This window comes from Pipistrellus kuhlii, unplaced genomic scaffold, assembly GCF_014108245.1.
Source record: "Pipistrellus kuhlii isolate mPipKuh1 unplaced genomic scaffold, mPipKuh1.p scaffold_m20_p_99, whole genome shotgun sequence".
Classification (NCBI taxonomy): domain Eukaryota; kingdom Metazoa; phylum Chordata; class Mammalia; order Chiroptera; family Vespertilionidae; genus Pipistrellus; species Pipistrellus kuhlii.
In genome coordinates, this window is record NW_023425605.1 from 443,627 (window position 1) to 467,407 (window position 23,781).

Below are 23,781 nucleotides of genomic sequence, written 5' to 3' on the forward strand. Positions count from 1 at the left end.
GGTGCATGGCCCTCCACACAGGGGTGACTCCAGGCGCGTGAAGACCGAGGCGAAAGAGGGATGGACAAACCACTGCCCTCTCTCCGAGGGGAAAGGACTCCTGCGGGAGGCGGGAGGCGGGATGCGGGAGGCGCAGGGCTCACCTTGGGGTCCCTCTTGGTCGCCAGGGCGTACAAGGTCTTCTTATTCAGATCGAAAAGGCTGCAGACGTCCCTGGCGGCCTCGGGGCCCTGGGTCACCATGGCGGCCATCAGGCTGAGGCAGGCTCGGGCCACCCTGCACGGGGCAGTGGGGAAGTCAGACGCACGGAGCACCCTCACCGGCTGTGGCTGCCCCCAAACCGGGAGAGGGAAAAGCAGATATGCTGATGTGCTTTATTTCTTTAAAGAAAAGAGCGTAACAAACATTTCAAATAAAAGTAAAATAACTGAGTCTGAGGAGGACCCAGGAATATGTAATGTGAGCTAGAAAGACGGCCCCTCACCTGTACCCCGAGGTCCCTCACCTGTACCCCGAGGCCCTCACCTGTACCCCGAGGCCCCTCACCTGTACCCCGAGATGTCCCACCTGTACCCTAAAATGCCCCACCTGTACCCCGGGATCCCTCACCTGTACCCCAAGATGCCCCACCTGTACCCCGGGATCCCTCACCTGTACCCCGAGGCGTACAGGGCCTCGCAGATTAGCTTCATGTGGTTATTCAGCAGCTTCTTCACGATGTTGGTCCCCACAACGTGCAAATGGGAGAGGTCGCTCGCTGTCCGCAGCAAGATGGCCTCGAGAGCTTGGAATATCAACAGCACCTGCGAGGAGGGCGAGAAACCTTCTCGTTCCTCCCCCACTGACCTGCCCGCCTCAGCCAGGCACTCACAGGATGAGGCCTCCCAGGCCCCGGCCTCAGAGCCTGTCCTATTGCCACAAGGAGCTGCACGAGAACTGCTTGTTACAGCCACACCGGTGACAGGAGGAGAAGCTTCTGCCACGCCTGGGCCTCGCTGCACCGGGCAGGCTGGGTCTAAGTCCGCCCGTCAGAGTCTCTCCCCCCAGCCCCAGACGGAAGCAGGTTCCACACCTGGTTCTGAGCCTCCAGGAACCAGAAAGCAATCCGACCAGTTTCCCTTAGGTTAAGACAAACCCCAAACCCAGCACATCTGCATGAGAAATCTGTGACACACACACACACACACACACACACACACACCCGCTGCTATTCACCCACAAGAAGCCCGTGCTTCCCCTAAATCCTCCCTAAGGTCATGATGCTAAAGTGAATTCGACCCCAGCACAGGCCAGGCCCCCCTCTGCACAGGCGCCTGGGAAATCCAAATGGCATGGCAGCAGCTGCACAGGCGTGGGAGTCATACCTCACTCTCGGGTGGCCGCTCCCCGCTCAGCAGCTGGAACACCTCCGCGCACTCCACGGAGATGGTGACATAGCCTTCCACCACGTCATGCGCGCCCTCCCGCGGCAGCTGCTTGGCGGCAGCAACGAAGGCTTCCAGGGCTGAAACGGCAGGTACACGTCAACGAGGAACCAGGTCCCCCAGGAGCCAGGCCTCCCAGGAGCCAGGCCCCCCTGGAGCCAGGCCCCCCCACCCCGAACCAGGCCCCCCAGGAGCCAGGTCCCCAGGAACCATCTCAGCGGTGATGCGGGCGGAGGGGGTTCTGGCAGCGCCAGCGGCTGGAGCAAGGTGGGCACAGCCATGTGGAGGCCTGGGGGCTGTCCACCCAGCAGATCCCTCTCCCTCAGGACACGTGCAGCTGTAAGATGAGTACGTTCTGGGGATGAAGGGTACAGCGTGGCGACTGCAGTTAACAGCCCTGTGTCATGCACTGAAAGCTGTTACGAGAATGGATCGTAAACATTATTCCCACAAAAAGGTGATGATGTGAAGGCATGGCCGTGTTCACTAACCTGAAGTGGTCATTTCACGCATGTAGCAACCGCAGACTTACACATATGTCAGTGGTCGGTAAACTCAGTCGTCAACAGAGCCAAATATCAACAGTACGACGATTGAAATCTCTTTTGAGAGCCAAAAACTGACTTCTGCTCATGGGCCACACAGTTTCAGTCGCACTGTACCTGTGCACCCGCACATGGTATTTTGTGGAAAGAGCCACACGCAGGGGCCAAAGAGCCGCATGTGGCTCTCGAGCCACAGTTTGCCAACCGCTGATATATGTCAACACTGTCTCAGTGAAGCCGGAGCAGCGCCTTCCTGAGAGCCTGGGTGAGAACCAAGCTCCCCGACATCTACCATGCGGCTCCGTGAGGCGACCCGACCACAGGCAGCTCTGAGAGCACACGGAGAGGGACAGAATCCAAGCCCGAGGCCAGACTCAAACACAAATCCGCACCCATCACAGGAAAGACACACTTCCGCTCACTGCCAGGCCCACCCGTCAGCCCGGGTTCCATCCGAAACCTGTTCCATGCTGCACCCGACTGTCATGATGCTCTCTGAGCAAAACCATGAGTATGTGCCTGGATGCAGCCTTTTAAAAAAATGTATTTTATTGATTTTCTACAGAGGGGAAGGGAGAGGGATAGAAAGTTAGAAACATCAGTGAGAGAGAAACATCCATCAGCTGCCTCCTACACGCCCCCCACTGGGGATGTGCCCGCAACCAAGGCACGTGCCCCTGACCAGAATCGAACCTGGTCTGCAGGCCGCCGCTCTATCCACTGAGCCAAACCAGTTTCGGCAGATGCAGCCTTTTAAACAAACATGCTTTCTCCTGCCACTGGGCTCCTGCCCCGCCCCATCCTACCATTTGCTGGAATCCACTTCCTCCAGGAGCCTTCCTGGACCTTCCAGAACTGTTCCGTGGAATTTACTGATTGACACCGGCCTTCTGCACTGGACTGTGTGCAAGCTCCCAATGGCAGGGCCGGTCTGACTTCCACTCGCTATCCTAGCCAATAGCAGCCACTTGTGAATAACGAGAAAGGAAGGAACCACACGGAAAACTGTGCTAAAGCAGGCATCATCTCCCAGCGCTGCCCAGCAGTGGCGGGTTTCAACCGTGCAAAAACAATCCGTGGGAGACAAACTGGAAACGGAGGCTATTCTGCAATAATCAATAACCCTGAGCTATGGATAACTTCTTTGGCCTGGGAGAAACGATGTCGCAGTGGTATGCTGACACAGTTCCCAGGTTTCCACACAGGAGCACATGCACCCGTGTCTCCCCCATAACATTCTCACAGGCTGCATGGCGCTGGGAAGGGGCATCACGCTTTTCAAAACGTGAAGGGGCAGAACGGCTCCCTCTCGGTGTCCAGATCCACCTCAGGGGCTGGGTGAGACGCAGGATGACGCACCGGGACGGTGTGCGGGAGCGGGACCAGGGCTGGTGGGAACCTCTGCACGTGTTCACTCCCCGGGCAGCCGCAGCAGAGCGCGGGGAGTGCTCCGGCCGGAGGGCGCTGTCCCCGGAGCCGTCACAACCGGCCCGCCGGCCTCCGGGCGCTGACAGCCCGGGAGGAGCGCTGCCCGGAGCGGGGCCGCCGGCCTCGGTTTCCCTTCTCGGGAGGGGAAGTGGGCCCGCGGTGACGGCAAAGCCCCACCGCCGGCCGAGGCCGCCCGCCCGCACGTGCTCCGCGCCGCGGCCCCGCACTCACCCGGCGCCGCGCCCTGCGGGTCCCGCAGCTGGGCCTTGAAGCGCAGGCCCGTGAGCTCCTCCGCGCGGGCCCGCTTGGCCGCGCCCACCGGGGCCGCCGCGCCGTCCCCGCCGCCGCGGGCCTTCCTCTTGGGGAGCCCCATGCCCGAGGGCGGCTCGCGCGGGGCCCACACCTACGGACCCGGCTCCGGGGTGCTCTGACAGGAACGCCGGACCGCGGTCCACACGTGCGCCGGAAGGGGCGGGCCTGACGGAAGGGGCGTGGCCTCGGGGAGCAAGGCCGGCGGAAGAGGCGGGCCTAGGTCGGGACAGGCGGAAGAGGCGGGGAGTGAGGGGCGTGGCAGTCGAATGGTGGGGCCTGCAGGAGGTGTGGGCGGAGTCTCGGGGGCGTGGCCAGAGGGCAGGGTGCGTGGGCGGAGCTTGGACGGGGCCTGTGGAAGGAGGGGCCTGTGGGAAGGCGGGGCCGGCGCGGAGGGCGGGCCGCTGGCGGGGCCTGTCCCCGCAGTCGCTGCCTCCCCGCGGGCTCGCTGGCGGCCGAGGACGGGGGAGAACCCGGGTCTCCGCTCCCACGGGCACGAGGCGGCGAGCTGCACGGTCAGCGCCCCGGAGGACTCGCTGGCCCGCCGCGGAGGCCTGGCCGGCGGGAGGCCTGCGGGTTGGCGGGGTGGGGAGGTGAGGGGGTGCTGGGCGGGGGTGCCGGCGGGCTGAGGCGGGGTCCTCCTCCCCGCACCAGACCGGCCTCCCCGGGTCCGCACGGAGGCGGGCAGGGTTAGGGCAGGGCCTGCGGGGGGCAGAGGAGCCGTGGCGTCGGGAGGTGTCCGCGGACAGCGGCCGGGCGCCGCGTCCCAGTTTCCGCGGAGACAGGCCGCCGGCCCTGCCCTGGGGTGGGGAAGGGAACCAGGTACAGAAATGGCGTTGACAGGAAGGCCGGTGTTTTTAAGCCGCATCTAATGCTCTGGGATGACGTGGAAGTCTAACATTTAGGCTCTGAGTGAGCCAGGAAGCCAGGCTGGCGGCCTTTTAACGGTTCACCACACGTGGTCTCGTGTCCAGGGCATCAGAACCCGCTGGCTAGGGGAGCAGTTTGGTCCCCAGTTCTGGCCAGGCTGTACTTGGAGGAAATGCCGGCACAGCTCCGGGACGCGGTAAGTGAGACCTCGGTAATGAGAGGAGTCCTTTGGCTTCTTTATATCTCACAAGCCTAGAGGGAGAAACCCTTGGACAGCGTGAAGGAAATTATGACACACACCCCCAATTGGGCACACCCCCCTTAGTGTACAATTGGGTTACTTAGGACACAACACAAAATAGTGTGGTCAGCGGTGGAAGGAAGGTCTTAGAACTGTTTTTCTCAAGTGGGCATCTTTATGCATGAAAGGCTGACGGGCTGTCCGATCAACAGGCCGGCACATATGAGGTGCCCTGGCAATCCTATCTACCATGTTTCCCTGAAAATAAGAACCAGCGCATGGAAAGATAAGACATCCCCTGAAAATAAGACCTAGCGGTAATAAAGAGGGAGTATGCTAATTGACCATCACTCCATCCATCACAAAGATGGCTGCACCCACAGCTGAGGCCAAGTTCCCATAAGGAGCCTTAAGGAGCAATCAGCAGGGACCCTCTCTCACCCCCATGGGGCTTGACAGGGAACCTCAGGCCGTGCCCCGCCGTGTGTGTGTGTGTGTGTGTGTGTGTGTGTGTGTGTGAGAGAGAGAGAGAGAGAGAGAGAGAGAGAGAGAGAGAGGTTGTTAGTTTTAAAAATGAATACTATTATATTTAATGGAAACATCTTGACTTTTAAAAATTCTGTTACAGAATTTTGAGGCCCATTGAAACAAAGTTTAATGAAGAGAAAATAAGATGGCATTGCTCTGCTGGAGGGGCTCAGTGACCAGAAGGTCACAGTTCAATTCCTAGTCAGCGCGCATGCCTGGGTTGCAGGCTCCATTCCCAGTGGGGGGCATGTAGGAGGCACCCCGTCCATGACTTTCTCTCATCATTGATGTTTCTTTCTTTCTTTTTTTTAATATGTTTTATTGATTTTTTACAGAGAGGAAGGGAGAGAGACAGAGTCAGAAACATCGATGAGAGAGAATCATAGATCAGCCGCCTCCTGCACCCTCCCCCACCCCCCCACTGGGGATATGCCCGCAAACAAGGCACATGCCCTTGACCGGAATCAAACCCGGGACCCTTCAGTCCCCAAGCGGACGCTCTATCCATTGAGCCAAACCGGTCTCGGCAGACTATCACCATTTCTAAGACATAAATTCAGATTCTCACCTACAGAGGGCGCCATTGACAGCAGCTTTCGGCATCGGCATCCGGTTTGGCTGTGGGGATGCTGACCTCCTGAATCCCAGGTGTCTCCCCTGGCGGCACCTGGACAGCATCCGGGGCCTCCAGCCTGCCCCTCGCCTCTGAGGCTCTGCCAGAGGGTGTACATGTGTTCGCCAGAGGAACACTGCACCCCTGTGAGCACCTGCTCTCGCCCCTCCCGGGGAGGCGCTCGCTGGCACCCATGCGCTCTACACACAGAGAGGAAGTCCTGACCCCTGGACGAGCCTCCAGGGCACCAGGCCGGTGAAAAGAGCCAGCCATGCCCTAACCGGTTTGGCTCAGTGGATAGAGCATCGACCTGCAGACTGAAGGGTCCCAGGTTCGATTCTGGTCAAGGGCATGTAGCTGGGTTGCTGGCTTATTCCCAGTAGGGAGTATTCAGGAGGCAGCTGACGGATGTTTTCTCTCATCGATGTTTCTCACTCTCTATCCCTCTCCCTTCCTCTCTGTAAAAAATCAATAAAATATATTTTAAACATTATTATACATATATATTTAAAAAGTAAATGAGAAAGTGCATGTAAGAAAAATGAAGCTGCAGAAAACGGTTTGATTCAGTGGATAGAGCGTCGTCTGTGGACTGGGGAGTCCCGGGTTCAATTCCGGCCTGGGGCATGTACATTGGTTGTGGGCACATCCCCGATGGGGGGTGTGCAGGAGGCAGCTGGTTGATGTGTCTCTCTCATCGATGTTTCTGGCTCTCTATCCCTCTCCCTTTCTCTCTGTAAAAATCAATAAAATATATTATAAAAGGAAAAAGAAAAATGAAGCGATGTCAAGGCATTAGCACAGATGTCGCCCATTTGCTGAACCCACATCTGGTTTGGAAGTTTCGGGCTCTGGACCCACATGGACTGCAGAGCCAGGCCCTTCACTCTGCAGACGCTCAAAGAGAGAGGCCGGGCTGCGAGGCCCCTGGGACAGCTGGCCGGCTGCTGCCTGTGACCTGGGTGGGCTGCACGCAGGCGGACGCCGCTCCCTCACATTCCTGGAAGGCCCCCTCCCCCGCATTTGAAGTCACCTCTCCGGCCCCCAGCTGCCTGCAGCGAGCAGGCCCTTGGCTGCGCGGCTGCCCTGCCAGCTCCAAACAAACCCCATTTGTTGCCTCTAAATATGAGCCTTTCTAGCGCTGGACCGCATTCCCCTCGCTCTCCCTCTGAAAGGCTGGCTTCTTGGTGGCTGAGAAACAGGTTTTATTTCCCCAGAAGGGCCGCAGCCAGTCCCGCGGACAGCCCACCAGGAGGGCAGGTGGGGGGCAGGCTCGGGGTGGGGGGGGGGGAGGGGAGAGACTGGGGAGGGGAGTCGGGCACACAGCAGTCCACACCGGCCGAGAGGCTGGAAGGAGGGCCAGAGGGAGCAGAGCCGGGAGGACAGCACAGGGCTGTTCCAAAAGGAAAACAAAGGCAGGAAGCCCGCTGGCCTGGCTCAGGGGTTGAGCGCTGACCTATGAACCAGGAGGTCAGGGTTCAATTCCTGGTCAGGGCACATACGCAGGATTAGGGCTTGATCCAGTGAGCTGCGTGCGGGAGGCAGCCAATCAGTGATTTTCTCTCATCATTGACACTTCTCTCTCTCTCTCCCTCTCCCTTCCTCTCTGAAATCAATAAACATATCTTTAAAAAATTAACCAAGGCAGGAATTAGGACATGAAAATAGGAAGTGCATACTCTTCCCCCCTTATCCGGACGGATTAGTTCCCAGACCCCAGTGGATGCCTAAAACCACAGCAATACCCAATCCTATGTATACACACATGTTCTTCCCTATGCACACATCTGCAATAAAGTTTAACTTATAAGTTAGGCACAGTATGAGACCAACACCAATCCTATCTAATAAAAGAGCAATATGCAAACTGACCATCACTCCAACACTCAACATAGCTGCCCCCATGTGGACACAAGATGGCCAGCATGGGAGGGCAGTTGGGATGGACCAGGCCCACAAGGGAGGGCAGTTGGGGGTGATCAAGCCTGCAGGGGAGGCCAGTTATGGGTGACCAGGCCTGCAGGGGAGCAGTTAGGCATCAATCAGGCTGGTAGGGGAGTGGTTAGGCATCAATCAGGCTGGCAGGGGAGTGATTAGGGGGCGATCAGGCTGGCGGGCCGAAGAAGTTAGGGGCAATCAGGAAGGAAGGCAGGCGAGCAGTTGGGAGCCAGCAGTCCTGGATTGTGAGAGGGAGGTCTGACTGCCGGAATCGGGCCTAAAAGGGGAGTTGGACATCCCTCAAGGAGTTCCCAGATTGAGGCACACCCCCCCCACATGAATTTTGTGCACCGGGCCTCTAGTCCTATATAATAAAGATGTAATACACAAATGGTCGTTGTGCTGTGAAGTGTAACGACCCACCGCATAACGAACCGGATCACGGATCAGCAGGAGGGTGGGGCAGTGAGCTACAAGCGGGTGGCAGAGAACTACAGGAAGGGGCAGGGGGAGCCTCAGGAGGGCAGGGCAGAGGGCTACTGGAGGGCGGCAGCGAGCCACTGGCACATGGGTCCGTGGGCAGGGCTACTAATAACTACTAATAAAAGAGAACAACTGTGAAATGTATTGGAGTGAAGGTTATTAGTGTGGTCTCGCTTATTGGCACGTGGCGTGGAGACGCTGGGCAGAGCTGACTCACAGTCGAGCTCCGAGGATGGAGCAGATGGCACACGATGTCACCACAACGCTACTCAGAACAGCACATGACTGGGAACTTATGAATTGTTTATTTCTGGAATTTTCCATGCAATCTTGCCAGACTGCCATTGATTGGTAACGGAGACTGCGGAAAAGCAAACTTCAAATAGTCGAAGGGCTGTCCTCTGGGCTTCCTGCAAGCAGCCGGCCTCGTGCACACGGGATGGACGGAGTGGGAGGGGCGAGGCCACCGCACAGCAGGGAGCGCGGTGACGCGGTCCCACCGTGGCCCTCCGATTCCGGCGATTTTGCGAGTCCTGCCACAGGTGGTCTGTGCCATCAGCCCCATCGGGGACAGGAGGCGGGTGGCACCAGCCTCGGGGCACGTGGCCCGGCAGGAGCTGAGCCCGCACTCACTCTCTTGGAACCGCTGTCTCTTGGGAAGCAGCGGCTCCGGGCCGGGCTGCAGCCACCGGTGGTCCCTCAGTCCCAGCAGGCCCGAGGGCTGTGGGGGTGTTGTGTTTGGGGGGCACTTTCTTATTCGGCTGAGCTTCCAGCTCCGGTAGCTGTGACTCAGTTCTGTGAATCCCAGCGAGCAGGGGCGGCGCCTGCAGGGAAGGTTACCCTCCCTGCCCCTGGGCTCCACAGGCTCCTCCCCCAGGCGGGCATTTGGTGCTTGGTGATCAGAGCCAGAGAGAGTGGGAGGGCGGTAATTGGTTTCCATTTGGTTGGAGGCACAAGGCCCTTGGGACCAAGGGCTCCAGAGAGGAAGAGAAATGGAATTACTTCACTGCCTCACGTGGCTCAGGAATCCCGAGAGACCAGATTAGGACTAAGCCTGACTTTACGGAGAGCAGTGGAGGGAGAAGCAGAGGGCAGCCAGGCCTCCTCTGACCGCACTGCCCTGTACCCCCGTTCCCTCAGGCCCGTTCTCCCCCCCCCCACCGAAGCCCCTCCCCGCTTGGCACCCTCTCCCCCCGGGCCTGCAGAGCCTCAGCCCCACACACCGCCCCAGCCTCCTGGCTCCGCTCGGACTCAGTCACCTCCCTGGGCCCCCGTTACTGCTATGGTTTGACTTTTTTAATATATATTTTTATTGATTTCAGAGAGGAAGGGAGAGGGAGAGAGAGAGAGAAATATCAATGATGAGAGAGAATTATTGATCGGCTGCCTCCCTGCACACTCCATGCTGGGGACCAAGCCCAAAACCCAGGATGTGCCCTTGACCAGAATCGAACCCGGGACACTTCAGTCTGCAGGACGACGCTCTATCCACTGAGCCAAACCAGCTAGGGTTGTTAGGGTTTGATTGTAAGAAAACACATAAACTGCTTTATGGAGATAGAATTCACAAGCCATACAGCTCACCCATTTCAAGGGCACAGTTCAATGGGTGTTGGTACATTATGAACTTTATTCATGTTTTTTTTTTCTTTCGTTTTTTTATATTTTATTGATTTTTTACAGAGAGGAAGAGAGAGGGAGAGAGAATCATTGATCAGCTGCCTCTTGCACTACCCCCACTGGGGATGTGCCCGCAACCAAGGTACATGCCCTTGACCGGAATCGAACCTGGGACCCTTCAGTCCGCAGACCGACGCTCTATTCACTGAGCCAAACTGGTTTTGGCTTCATTCATGTTTTGAAGTTGTGGCAAATACATGCAACGAGCCATTTGCCACTTTAAGTGTAGAATTCAGTTGCCTCTGATCTGCTCGGAGGCAACCGGGTCGTGAGTGGACGGTGGGAGGACAGCCACGAGGGACCCGGGTCTGGGCAGGCGTTACTGAGGGGGTGGCTCCCAAGTGCTAGGCACACTCACCCACCCCCAGCCTCAGTTTCCCCAACGCAGAAAGCGCACCCAACTCAGGTCCGAGGGTCACTGCGGAGGCCCAGCCTGGCCGGTTTGGCTCAGCGGGTAGAACTCGGCCCGTGGGTCCGGGTTCCGTCCCCATCAGGGCACAGGCCCAGGTTGTGGGCTCGACTCCCAGTGAGGGGCGTGCAGGAGGCAGCCGACCCATGATTCTCTCTCATCATGGATGATTCTCTCTCCCTCTCTGAAACCAATAAAAATATATTTAAAGCCCTAACCAGTGTGGATAGAGCACAGGGTCTCGGGTTCGATTCTGGTCAAGGCCACGTACCTTGGTTGCGGGCACATCCCCAGTGGGGGGTGTGCAGGTCTCATGGATGTTTCTCTCTATCCCTCTCCCTCTCTGCAAAAAATTCAATAAAATATATTTGATATATATTTAAAAGTGGGAAAAATGTCCTCGGGTGAGGATTAACAGCAAAGGGAAATAAATAAGAAGTAAATAAGGGGAGGCTCAGCACTGCAGTGTGGAGTTTAAACATCACCGCCTCGCAGGCTCGCCCTCGGCTCATCCTCCTGGCGGGACCCGCCGCAGCCCGGGTCCTCGCGCCCCTCGCGGGGTGGCACAGGGCGGCGCGTCCCTCGGGTCCGGCTCCGCGGTCCCGGCTCCGCGGGCTCCGGCAGCGCCCGGCCCGCCCTCGGGCCTCGTTCTCCGGTTTCCGCGTGGCCCGCTCCCCGGGCTCCGGAAAGGAACGCGCTGTGCCCGCCGCCTCCGCCCCGGGGCGCCCTCTCCGGGGTTCGGGTCCCTGGGCCCAGGTCCCCGCCCCGCAGCGCCCCCTCCTCCCGGCCCGGCGCCCACAGCGGACCCGCCGCGGAGCCCAGAGGCGGAGGGCGGGCTCCTCCGCGGGGCCCAACGCGCGCGGGTCCGGGGGTCCCGGCGCCCGCAGCCCGGGGAGGAGCCCGGGGAGGAGCCGGACCCCACTCGGGCGCACTCCCGCCGGTCGGGGGGCCTGGGCGCGGCGGGGTCTCCGCTCTGAACCCGGGACCGGGCGCCGGACCCCGCACGTGGAGAGGCGGGTCCGGGGCCGCGTCCCACCTCCGGGCCCGCCCCCCGCGGCCCCACCTTCCCGGCTCCGCCCCGCCCCGGGGCCCGGCTCCCCGCCCCGCGGCCCCACCTTCCCGCCCCGGGGCCCCACCTTCCCGGCCCGGGCGCCCGGCTCCGAAGTGCGTCACGGGCACCGGCGGCTCCGGGAGGCCGGGGCGGGGCTGGCGCCGGGCGGGGCGCCGGGCGGCTCGGGGCGGGCAGCGCGCCAGGCACCCGCCCCCCTTCCCCGCCGGGGGCGCGAAGGGGACACCTCCCGGCCCCCCGCTTCCTCCGCGCGGCGTGGGGAGGCTTCCTCCCGGGAAACTGCGCGCTCCTTCCCGGGCCGCCCCGCCCCGCCGGCCTCCGCCCTCCGCCCCCTCCAACCTCTGCCCTCCGCCCGGAGGAGCGGGGCCGGAGAGGCCGGGCCGGGCTGCCCCGCTCCCGCCATGTGACGCGCCTCCGCCGGCAGCCCCGCGCCCCGCGCCCCGCACCCCGCACCATGCTCCCGCCGCGCCCCGCGCCCCCGCCCGCGCCGCCGCCCGGCGCCCGCAGGCAGGGGGAGCCGCCCGGCCGGCTGCTGCGCCTCCTCTGCGCCGTGCTGGTCTGCTCCGGGGAGATCGCCGCGCTCGCCGACTTCTCCGGTAAGACGCCCCCCGTGCGCCCTCTGTGTCCCCCCGTGCGCCCCCCAGGTCCCCCCGTGCGCCCCGTGTCCCCCCCTGCGTCCCCCCGTGTGCGCCCCCCTCCCCCCTGCGCCCCCGGCAGGTGCCCCGTGAGCCCTGGGCCTGGGCAGCCGTCGGAGGGGCTCTGCGGGGCGGGATGGAAGTTGGGGTGCGCTCACTGCCAGCGCTCTTGCTTGGGGTGAGCCTGTAGCACATGGTGGCAGAGGACCCCCCCCCATGAAGGGGGGGTCACCGTGGCGCTGGCCGCGCCGTGGACTTCAGTTGCGGCATCAGCGGCGCCTCTGAGGTGCGGGCCACGGCTCCGGACTCCGCCTCCTGCCGCGCGGGAAAGCAGGTGCGGGGCTCTGTGCGGGGCGGGCCGGAACCCAACGCGCCCCTGCCCGGTGCGCCGGGCTCCCCCCTGCCCGGTGCGCGGGGCTCCCCCTGCCCGGGGGCGCGTCCAGGGAGGCCCGAGGTCCGCCTGCCGGGGCGAGGGGACCCCGAGGGATCCAGGGATGGGAAGTGGGGGCGGTGAGCAGAAGCCCACAGAGCGGAGAGGAGATGGGGCGGGGGCGGGGCCGGGCCACCTCCCAAAGGTACCGCACCCCCTCCCCGTCTCCCTTAAACGTGAGGACTTCCTCCACCAGCCTCCCCAGGCTGCCCCTCCGGGGTGGGGCCAGGAGCTCGCAGCCCCCCACCCCCCGCTGGGGGCTGGCACCCCAGGGAGAGCAGGTTCTGGGGGACCGAGGGACTGGCCCTGCCCGGAGTAACCCCTCTCCTCCCCCTCCGGCCCCGCCCTCTCCAGCACCCCCGCGAGCCCGGGTCTGGGTCCGGAGGGCCTGCCCGCCCGCAGCTGCCCGCAGGGGCTTTTGTGGTTGAACCGCGGCGAGGGGAGCGGAGGGGGGGCAGCCGGCCGAGCTGGAAACCGGAGCGCCTTGGGTTTCCCGGCCGCCCCGCACAGAGCGGGGCATTGTTAGCCGGGCCGCCGGTCAGAGGTGCTTTTCTCTGAATATTTAATATCGGGCAGAGTTTCCACCTGGCAGCGGGAGCCGAGATATGGCCACTTGGCACGCAGACTCGCTCCTTAAAAACGCGAGCCGGCGAGGCGGTGCCGGGACAGGCCAGGAGCGCCGTGGACTTTTTTGGGAAGGACTCCGGCTGCGCGGCAGGTCCTGCCCGGCCGGGCGCCAGGCAGCGGGGACGGGGGAGAGCGGGGAGGCGGGGTCACCAGGAGAAGGAGCGGTCAGGGACCTGTGGCCGCTGGGTCACCACCCAGGCTTGGCCTACTGTCCAGAGGGTGGACCGAGCCCCGAACCGGAGGCTGCACCCGGGAGCGTGCACGCTGGGACGCCCGCCCTTCTAAACGCCCGCCGGGCCAGCGTGAGAAAAGCCATTTCCTCCGGAGCCTGCGGCGGTGAACACGCCCTGAGCCCGGACAGGGGTGGAGGGGGCGGGACCGGGGGTGGAAGGGGGGCGGCGCCAGCCTCCAGGGATCCCAAGACTGGGGAGGAAGTGTGGGGGCCTTTAAGAAAATAAAACGACCCCCCCCCCCCGCCCCAACCACAGGTGCACTCAGGTTTCTGCCTGAATCCTGTAGGTGTGGTGCCACGGACACAGGAACAGGGACGCCCCGGAGTGGGGTCATTTGACTTGAAACGTGATGACCCTTCAGGGACCCGTGACCAGGTGCTGGGCGGCGCAGAGAAGACCCTCAGCTCTGAACGGGGGTGGGGGGGGCGGAGCGGAGTGTGCGGGGGAGCATGTGAGTCAGAGCAGTGGGTCCAGACCATGTAACACCCCCCACGTGCCCCTCCCGTGGCCTCAGAGCCCCCCCCCAGGCCTGCTTTCCTGGGGATGGACAGCCCTGTCCCGGTGTGTGAACTTGGGGGGTGCCAGGAAGCAGAGGCTGTGAGGAATGGCACCGCCCCCCCAGACGGGCTGGGGAGCGGCTTGGGACAGGCAGGCACTGGCTTTCCTAAGGGGGGAGGAGGGGGAACGTCCGAAACCATCCAGGGAGGCTGGAGGGGGCTGGGGACCCCTCGCTGTGCGGAGAGGGGGTGCAGGAAGGATGGTGTGTCTGCCGTCTGCACAGGAGGGAGCAGTGCAGGGTTCGGGTCCTCGGGCCTCTCATCCTCGCGCCTCCTCCGGCAGCCTGTGCGGGCTGTCAGCGGGGCAGGTCCCGCCATCGCCATCGCCATGGGGTTCCCTCTGCCCCGGGCGGACTGCAGCCAGGTGCCTGTGAGTGCTGCTCACCGCCCGCCCCGCCCCGCCCCGCTCCGAGAGGCTCCTGGCCCCGGGCACAGGCACGCAGGCTCTCAGCAGTTTCCCTTCAGCAGAGTGCTGCGCCCGGGACTGTGTCCCTCAGTTGCGGGCCGGCTGTGAGGTTTGCGGTGCCCACCGATGAAAAGAAAACACAGAAACCTCCACCAGCCGCACCTGAGCCCCCGATGGAGGCGGGAGGGCTGATGGGAGGGGGCAGGAGCCTCGAGTCCTGCCGCCAGGGCGCTGCCTCAGCGTGGGCACACCGCTCGCCGTCCTCCCTTCCGGTCCTGTTCTGGGTTTTTGTTTTTGATGGTTTTAATCTGGTCTCTGCTGAGGACAGCGGGTCCTCTCTCCCTGCTCCTGCTCCTGCTCTCTCTCTCTCCTGTCCTCCCTCCTCCTGCTCACAGGCCTGAGTGACGGGGAGGGTGGGGGAGCGGGGAGAGTGGGGAGTGGGGAGGGGAGAGCGGGGAGGGTGGGGGAGCGGGGAGGGTGAGGAGCCGTTCGTTCCCACGTGGATTTCTCAGTAACGCCGCCTTAAGATAGAGCGGTAGGCCGTTCGTTCACACACGGCGTGTTCACACACTCGGCGTGTTCACTCACTCAGCGTGTTCACACACTCGGCGTGGTCCTGGGCGCAGAGGGAAGCACTGAGGACCAGGACCAGGAGGGGCGGGGCCCGGAACCCTGCCCGTGCACATGGTCCCCGGGCCTCAGGGAGAGGCCTGGCGGGGTGGGGGCTCCGTGGCGCCCTCCCACTCCAGCAGCCCCTGCGGGAAGCGGTCCTGTGACAGACAGGTCCACGGAGCGGTCCCCTCTCCCCCTCCCCCCCAGGACAGCCCGCAGGAGAACAGTCCGGGGGGCCAGGCTGGACGGCCTGTGGGTGCTGAGTGCGGGGACAGCCTGCCTGACCTTTCCAGGAAGTCCACGGGGTGCCTGCCCCGGGTCAGCCACCGCGGAGCAGGCTGACCTTTTCCGGTTCCTTCCTTATCCCTTCATCACCGCTTCTCAGCCTGGGCTGGAGGGGAGGACGGATAACGTCCCTGCCGCACGGGACACAGGCCTGCCTGTTCAGTCACCTCTGCCGGGAACCCCGAGCTGAGACCAGGACCACGTTACCCCGGCTGGCGGTGCCTGGGGCCGTGGTCGGCAAACTCATCCATCCACAGAGCCACGTATCCACAGGACAACGATGGAAATTTCTTTGGAGAACCCCATTTTTTTTAACTTATACTTCTTCTAACGCCACTTCTTCAACACAGACTCGCCCAGGCCGTGGCATTTTGTGGAAGAGCCACCCTCAAGGGGCCACGGAGCCACACGTGGCTCTCGAGCTGCGGTTTGCCAACCACTGCCCCAGGGCACTTGGCAAAACTAAACCCTGGAATACGCCCAGCACAGCAACACCATCAACACAAATCCCTCGAGGCTCTGAGACGGGAAACCCCGGGCGTGTGGGCAGCGGGCGCGTGGAGGCAGCAGCATCCTCATGGGACGGAGGGGCGAAGGGCCGCAGAGGGCATGCTGGGAAAAGAGCCGAATAGACCTGCCAACGGCACTAAAACCGCTGTGTTCGCGGAGACGGTGTGGGAGCTGCCAGCTCCATGGATCAGAGCCGGGGTCGGCAAACCGCGGCGCGCCCCCACCGGCTGGGCCACGGCGCCCGGGACCGGAGGCTGGGCCCCCTGTGAGCCCAGGCTGCCCCGAGAGCCAGCCCTGTCCTGGGCAAACTTCCTTCTCCTGGGCTGTGGCCGCACCGATACCCAGGCTTCGAGGCGTGACTGCCGCCTGGGAGGCACCGCCTGCAGGTGTGCCCACACCGCAGCGCCTGGCACCGCGCGGCCGAGTGTGTCCACACGCCCGCGAGGCGACCGTGCCAGGCCCGGGGGCACCTCCCCACGCCTGCGTCCGGACCGAGGGGCCACCCGTCTGGGGTTCCCACGGCCCCACGAGGGAGGAGGGCCCGTTCTCCGCACCCCGAGGAGCAGGCCGCCCAGAGACGTGTGTTTGCACACTGTCTGACTCCGTCGGCCTCGATGTCCCGTGAATACAGATGGCCTCGCCCGGGGCGGGAAGAGGGAGGCGGAAACCCAAGACGGGTCTGCAGGCCGATCTGAGTCCGGGGAGTGGGACAGAGGGTAATCCCGTTTCACGCCCGTCAGCATTCCTGTGATGACACCAGGAGGGCTCCCCCTGCCGCGCGGGGCATGGGGGGAGGGCTCTGTCCACAGCCGCCCAGACCCTCCAGCCCCACAGGCCGAGGACTTGCCACTTCTCATGCTGAGCAGCTCCCCCGGGTCTCGGCTCAGTGACCATCAATCACCGTCTGGTGGAGCCAGGACCGGGGGCCGGCCCCGAGCCCTTCTGTCTGGGGCACAGGGAGCAGGAAGCCTGGCCTCCTCTGGGGCCGACGTGTCCGGCTCTGGGGCTGTGCTGTGAGGCACGCGCACAGCTGCCGTCCCTTTTCCGTGAGAAACGCTGCCCGACCCAGGCCAGGCCGCACACCCCTCTGTCAACACGCCGCCCGCGAGGGGCGGACGGTCCTTTTGAAACACCTGCCTCTGGGAGGCCCGAGGGACTGAGCACACCTCCCAGAGCTGGCAGGTCACTGCCACCTGCAGCCTGGGCACAGGGGTGCGGGTTCAGGGCCCGGGGCTGGGGGACCCCGGGGGAATGGTCCCCCCCGCACCCTGCAGAGTGTCAGAGCAGGCCTGGGTCCGTTTTGCCTCTTTAAGCCCCGAGCTCAAGTCCAGATGGCCCTCTTGTGTTTCTGAGCGAGGAGCCAGCGTTGGCCCAGGATTACTTAAAAACAGCTTTATGGCTGCCGAAAGCCATAAACCCACATTGAGGTAAAAGGTCTGCCTTTGCCACAGACTCCTGTGTCTTCCTGACTGATCAGGCAGGGAACGGGGCCCACCGCCCCGACAATGCCGCCCGGCAGCGAGCTCAGGGGCGGAGGGTCGGCCTGTGAGCCAGGAGGTCAGGGTTCGATTCCCGGTCAGGGCCCAGGCCCGGGGGCGGGCTCCATCCCCAGGTTGGGGTGTGCGGGAGGCAGCCGGTCAGTGTTTCCCTCTCATCGCTGATGTTTCTGTCTCCCTCTCCCCCTTCCTCTCTGACGCCAGTAAAATACATTTCAAAAGGGGACAGTGGGAGAGCCCGGCCCAGGCTGTCCGCCTGGCAAACCGGGTGCCGGGCTGCCACACCCCCGGCTCACGCGGGAGCCTCCCTCGATGCTGTCCAGAGGCGCCCACGTCGTCTGTGCTGCCCCCGGGCGGGCCTGGCACGGACCGGGCCCCGGGGGAGGCCTGCTGGGAAACACCGCCCCCCACGCTCCGTCAATATTTACCGTGTTCCCGGGCACAGACCTGCGGGAGGGGCGGAGGCTTCTCTGACACCCTCCCCGGTTCCCGGTGCTCCCTGCGCTGCCTCCGCTCAGCTGCCTCCGGTCCTGACCCCGCGGGGACCCTGGCCGCTCAGGCTCCTGCCCAGCCCGTCCAGGACACTCCCCCGCGGCTCGCTTTCGGGGTCGCCGTGAGCGAGCGGGCGCGTTTGCAGACACGGAGTCGGCCCTCAAAGGGGTGCGGCTGCAGCCTTGGCTGGTGTTGCTCAGTGGACAGAGCATCAGCCTGCAGAGTGAAGGGTCCCGGGTTCGATTCCTGCCCAGGGCATGTACCTGGGTTGCAGGCTTCTCCTGGCCTCTCTCACATGGATGTTTCTCTCGGTCTCCCTCTCCCTTTCCCTCCCACTTGCTAAAAACCAACAGGGGATTCACAACAGCAGACCAGCAAGAGGGGCAGCTGTGCTCCCAGATCACGCTGTCCCGGCTTCTCGGCCCGGCGGGGCCAGAGCCAGGAGCTGGGAAGCGGCCCCCAGTGTGGGTGGCGGTTATAGGAGACACAGCTGGGCCAGGGGGAGGGGATCACTCCTGACACCCCGTAGGGGGAGGGGTGGGGGGTCACACACAGAGCAGATGGAGAGGCAGACACGTGAGGGCAGGCCAGGCTCACCTGTGAAGGCTCCCCCAGGGGGTGAACGCGCCCACAGCGGGCGAGGACGTCACCCAGGCCCTGGGGCAGCGCTGGCCAGGGGCTCAGTGGAGGGTGTTGAAGACGGGGCAGGCCAGCCTAATTGCCATGATCATTGCTTTACGTTCACCCCATACACACACACACAATCACACACACACAATCACACACACACACAATCACACACACACACACAATCACACACACACAACCACACACACACACACAATCACACACACAATCACACACTCACACAATCACACACACACAATCACACACTCACACACAGTCACACACACACAATCACACACTCACACACAGTCACACACACACAATCACACACTCACACAATCACACACACACAATCACACACTCACACACAGTCACACACACACAATCACACACACACACAATCACACACACAATCACACACACACAACCACACACACACACAATCACACACACACAATCACACACACACACAATCACACACACACACACAATCACACACACACAACCACACACACACACACAATCACACACACAATCACACACTCACACAATCACACACACACAATCACACACTCACACACAGTCACACACACACAATCACACACTCACACACAGTCACACACACACAATCACACACTCACACAATCACACACACACAATCACACACTCACACACAGTCACACACACACAATCACACACACACACAATCACACACACACAATCACACACACACAACCACACACACACACAATCACACACACACAATCACACACACACACAATCACACACACACACACAATCACACACACACAACCACACACACACACAATCACACACACACACCTGGGAGGGAATGCTGAAGCTCTTACAGTGACACCAGTGAGGCTTTGCTCAGATTCCCCATCCACACCCTCCGTCCAGCCGAGGAGGCCGATGGAGAGGGGTCACGGCCCGGGTCCCAGCCGGCCTCGGGTCTGCTGTCCCACTTTGGAGATTCCTGCCTGCCGGGGGGCTCCGTGGCTGAGCACCGACCTGGGAACCAGGAGGTCAGGGCACTGGCTGGGTTGCGGCTTGATCCCCAGAGGGGGGCGTGCAGGAGGCAGCCGATCCATGATTCTCTTTCATCACTGACATTTCTCTCCCTCCCTCTCTCTTCCTCTCTGGCACCCATAAAATGTGTTTAAAAAAGAAAAGGGAAGTGGCCTGGCCCCTAACCAGTCACCGTGCCTCCCAGAAGCTCTTTCTTACCACCCGCCCGTCCGCCCCGTCCAGCAGCCCGAGGCTCCCATTTCACAGGCGAGAAAACCGAGGTCTGAAGAGGCCGTGCTCAACCCAGGGTTCCAGGGCCCGCTCCCTGCGGCCGTCCCGAGCGGGCGCTTCTGGTCCTGGGCCAGCCCTCCCCCTCCCTCCCTCCCCCCTGTGGGACCTGCCCCTGGGAGGGCCACCCCCGGGCCCACCCGCCTCCTCCACAGCCCCTGACGCGGGTGTAAAGCCGGCGGGGAGGAGGCAGTTAATTAAGCTCCCTAGCCCCTTTAATCTCCCAGTAATTGAGCTTCAATCACAGCTTCTCCGAAGCGATGTCTTAATGCAGTGATTCCCCCAAGGAGGCGCGAGGGAGGCTGCCTCCTCCCCCGTCTCTCACCAGGGAGGTGTGTGCTGAGTCCCCACGCCCGAGGGGTGACCGGATAAAGGTGATTCCCCGCTCGCGCCCCCTCCGGCGTCATTGGGAGAGGGAGCGGCTGTGCTCGGGCTCTCACTCAGGGACCCGGGTTCCTTCCATCTTGTGCCTCTGTCGCCGTCTGCCGCCCCAGAGTCTGTCCCTGTCCCTGTGTGTTCCCCCCACCTCCTCCACTGCTCCCGGAAAAACACGCGTGTCCACCCGTGGAGACTCGCGGGGCCGCCCACCATGTGACCCCGAAGTGTCTGAGGACCAGGCTGGCGGCTGTCGCTCCAGCAGTCAACCTCCAGGTTCAGATTTTTTAAAATATACTTTATTGATCTTTTACAGAGAGGAAGGGAGAGGGAGAGAGAGTTAGAAACATCCATCAGCTGCCTCCTGTACACCCACCACTAGGGATGTGCCCACAACCTTGACTGGAATCGAACCCGGGTCCCTTCAGTGCACAGGCCGACACTCCATGCACAGAGCCACACCGGCCAGGGCTCCGGGTTCAAATGTTGGTGCCAAACCTGGGATGGGAGAAGGGGCTTGGTCTGAGATCTGAGTTCCCTCGGCCGCTGTGGGAGGGTCCTCCCCCCCACGCCCGCCCACACACACACACACACACACTGACGCACGCTCTCACCCATGGGCGCCCTCGGCTCCTGCCAGCTCTCCAAACACTCGCAAGCACAAAAGAAAAACACCCTTTTCTGGAAAAGGACCTGGGACATGTAGCAACACCTGGCGTCTGTGAATACAGGGCGTGGCCCTTATCTGAGCAGCGATGGGGGGGGGGGTGCTGCTTTGTTGTTTCTCTGAGGGGGAGGGAGGACAGTGGGGCTGGATTCCTCTCTCCCCAGAAGGTGTTGTGAAATGGCCTGTTCGGGGCCTGCCAGGGCGGGCAGCTCGGTGGCTCCTGAAGGCCGCGGCCGGGCGGCCTGTGTGTTCTGGCCTCGCGAGGCCTGTTCCCAGCAGAGGGGCTCCCCAGACCTGTGTCGGAAGGTGGGCATCGGCAGGCCGTGCCTGGCCCTGGGCGCTTCGTGTAGAAATGGTTTTCCCGTCCGGTGTGGGTGTGACCCGGGTCACTCCGTGGCTGTCTGAGGACGGAGGAGTGCCTGCCGTACGTACTCGGGTCCGTTTCCCCAGGAGTCTTCGTCTGCCTTCAAACGAAGGACACCGGCCCCAGCGGGTGGCTCAGTGGACAGAGCCCGGGCCTGCGGACTGAAGGGTCCCGGGTGGCACAGGCCCCGGCTGTGGGCTCGGTCCCCAGTGGTGGGCGTGCAGGAGGCAGCCAATCAAGGAGTCTCTCATCATTGATGTTTCTATCTCTTCATCTCTGAAATCAATAAAAACATACTTAGCCGAAACTGGTTTGGCTCAGTGGACTCAAGGGTCCCGGACAAGGGCATGTACCTTGGTTGCGGGCACAAACCCGGTAGGGGGTGTGCAAGAGGCAGCTGGTCGATGTTTCTCTCTCATTGATGTTTCTAACTCTCTATCCTCCTCTCTCCCTCTGTAAAAAAACCAATAAAGTATATTAAAAAAATAGAAACAAACATTTTAAAAAGAGGGAAACGCAGACGCTGCTATGTGGGCGGCTCTAAGACGTGCCTCCCGGACGGTGCTTGGAGCCGAGTTCTCGCTGTGGCTGTGGCTGCAGAGGTTTCTGCTGACCGGCGGGGGTTCGCCAGGGAAGAGCATCCTGAGTTAAACGCCAGCCACGTGGAGGCCCCTGAGCCACGGGGCTGATGCAGCCCCCCCCCCCCTCGGACACGGTCGGCCGAGCGTTTCCCGGCCGTTCCCGCTCCAGGACGGGTTCCCAACAGCCTGCCCGCTGCCCTCTCTCGGGAGCATGGCGGCGGCGGGGAGCTGGCCACGGGGAGCAGAAGGAAAGCATTTTCCACCGGGAGGGGGGGGGGGCGGACACGTGGCCCAGGGGCACGTCCACAGGACGCTGTGCTGTAGTGGTTTGGTGAGAGGATCTCTGTGGACCAGCGAGGAGCCCAGGTGGGGAGGCCCGGTGCCGGGCCTCAGGGCTTGTGCCCCGCTTTGTGTTTTAAAACCGGACCCCCCAAAGGTGACGGTGTGTGTGTGTGGGGGGGCTTGGGGTGTGAAAGCTCAAGAGGGAGGAGCCGTCATGAGTGAGACCCACACTCCCATGTCATGTGAGTTTCCCAGCCCGGCCACGAGGCTCAGGGGCGTGGGCTCCATCCCCATTGGGGGCCTGCAGGAGGCAGCCGATCCATGATTCTCTCGTCATGGATGTTTCTCTCTCTGCCTCTGCCTCTCCTTCTCTCTCCCTCTCCTTCTCCCTCTCCTTCTCCTTCTCCCTCTCCCTCTCCATCTCTGTTATTTCCTCTCCCTCTCCCTCTCTGTTTCTTCCTCTCCCTCTCCCTCCCTCTCTCTCTCTCCCTCTCTCTCCCACTCCCCCCTCTCTAAAATCAATAAAAATAAAAATGTAAAGCCTGGGCAGTGCCGCCCTATAGGAGCTCCGTGGCACTGGTGGCGAGGGCAAACGCTGGGCTCCCGGTGAGGTCTCAGAGCCGGGCTGTGAGCACTCACCTATGTCGGGGCCACGTCCGGGCCACGTCCTCCACGTGGACGGGGAACGTGACTGCTGGGCCCGGCTTCCCCGCCCGCTCCTGAGAGGCGGGGCATGGGCGTGGGGGGGGTTGGCGCCCTTGGGAACGGGTTCATAACCGTGAAGACGACGGAGGGTTTGACTATCAGAGGGAAGAGCCGAGACCGTAGAACCATTGGTCGGACACTGACTTCTCGGCGTTTGAGGACGGGTCCCGTGTGGCCAGGCTGCAGGGAGAGCTGGGGTCCGGGCCCGTGGCCGTGAGCTCGCTCCGTCTGCACCCTCAGAGTCCCGGGCTGCGTGTGAGGCTGCGGGGCCTGGCCAGTCCGGTCCCTCCTGCCATGGCTTCTGGGGCGGGGCAGGGGGGCAGGGGCCCCTCTGGACCTCGCCTTTGCCGGGAAGTGGTTCTGGGAGGCGGTGAAACTGGCTGGGAGTGGCTCGGCACGGCCGGGCCGAACGTGTGGGAACCAGGAGGTTCGGAAACTGCCTTCCTCCTCCCCCCCACCCCCCCGCCCGGGGCCGAGGCTGCCAGCGCCCCCACACGCCTCCAGAAAGTCCCTGGCGCTGCTCCCGGCCACGCCAGGGCCTGAGGTGTGAGGAGGAGGAAAGGAATCCACGTTCCGGCCGGACCTTCCTCCTCCTTCCCAAGAGGCCGCCCGCCGGCCAGGCGTCCGTCCCCAGGCCTCGGGGCCCAGGCCCTGCCTGCCAGCCGGGCTGTCCGTCCATCCCGGCCCAGGCCCAGGCCCTGCCCGCCGGCCGGGCTGAGGGGGCGCGGGAGGAGCGTGTCAGAGGCTGAGGCTGTGACAGGCCACACCCGGGAGGGGCCCCGGAGTTCCTTCCCCCAGAGCAGAGGCCCTCTGCAGTCAAATGCTCTGCCACTGCAGCGGCTCCTTCTGAACGGGTCGCAGGACCGGCTGCTGGGGCGGCGAGGGCCCCCGGGGCTCCGGCTGCTGGCTGCGGGGCCTGGCTCCTGCCGGTCGCTCCATCCTCACAGGCAGTCTGTCCTCTGTCTTCTCTCCTCCGAGGACCCGCCCTGTGGCCCTAAAGGCCGCCCACCCCACACCTCACCCGGCAGTGACCCCTCAGAGCC

General features: G+C 62.8%; 2 protein-coding genes across 8 annotated transcripts in view; one reads left to right on the forward strand and one right to left on the reverse strand.

Annotated features, from left to right (window-relative positions):
- URB1 (URB1 ribosome biogenesis homolog) overlaps window positions 1-3,880 on the reverse strand; it is a 34,096-nt gene extending 30,216 nt beyond the window's left edge. Inside the window, exons 1-4 of the mRNA XM_036429085.2 lie at window positions 3,629-3,880; window positions 1,365-1,504; window positions 652-803; window positions 144-276 (exon numbers count right to left, since the gene is read on the reverse strand). Of these exons, the coding sequence (XP_036284978.1) occupies window positions 144-276; window positions 652-803; window positions 1,365-1,504; window positions 3,629-3,770 (567 nt within the window). The 5' untranslated portion in view covers window positions 3,771-3,880. The remainder of the gene's footprint in view (window positions 1-143; window positions 277-651; window positions 804-1,364; window positions 1,505-3,628) is intronic.
- Window positions 3,881-11,963: 8,083 nt separating this feature from the next.
- The window catches only part of EVA1C (eva-1 homolog C), a 29,564-nt gene continuing 17,746 nt past the window's right edge, over window positions 11,964-23,781 (forward strand). For 3 of the 7 annotated variants that reach the window (XM_036429057.2, XM_036429058.2, XM_045578385.1), the window contains exon 1: window positions 11,964-12,133. In XM_036429057.2, coding sequence (XP_036284950.1) covers window positions 11,992-12,133 — 142 coding nt within the window. In that variant the 5' untranslated portion in view covers window positions 11,964-11,991. The remainder of the gene's footprint in view (window positions 12,134-23,781) is intronic. The other 4 variants (XM_045578386.1, XM_045578387.1, XM_045578384.1 and 1 more) reach the window with 3 other exon arrangements.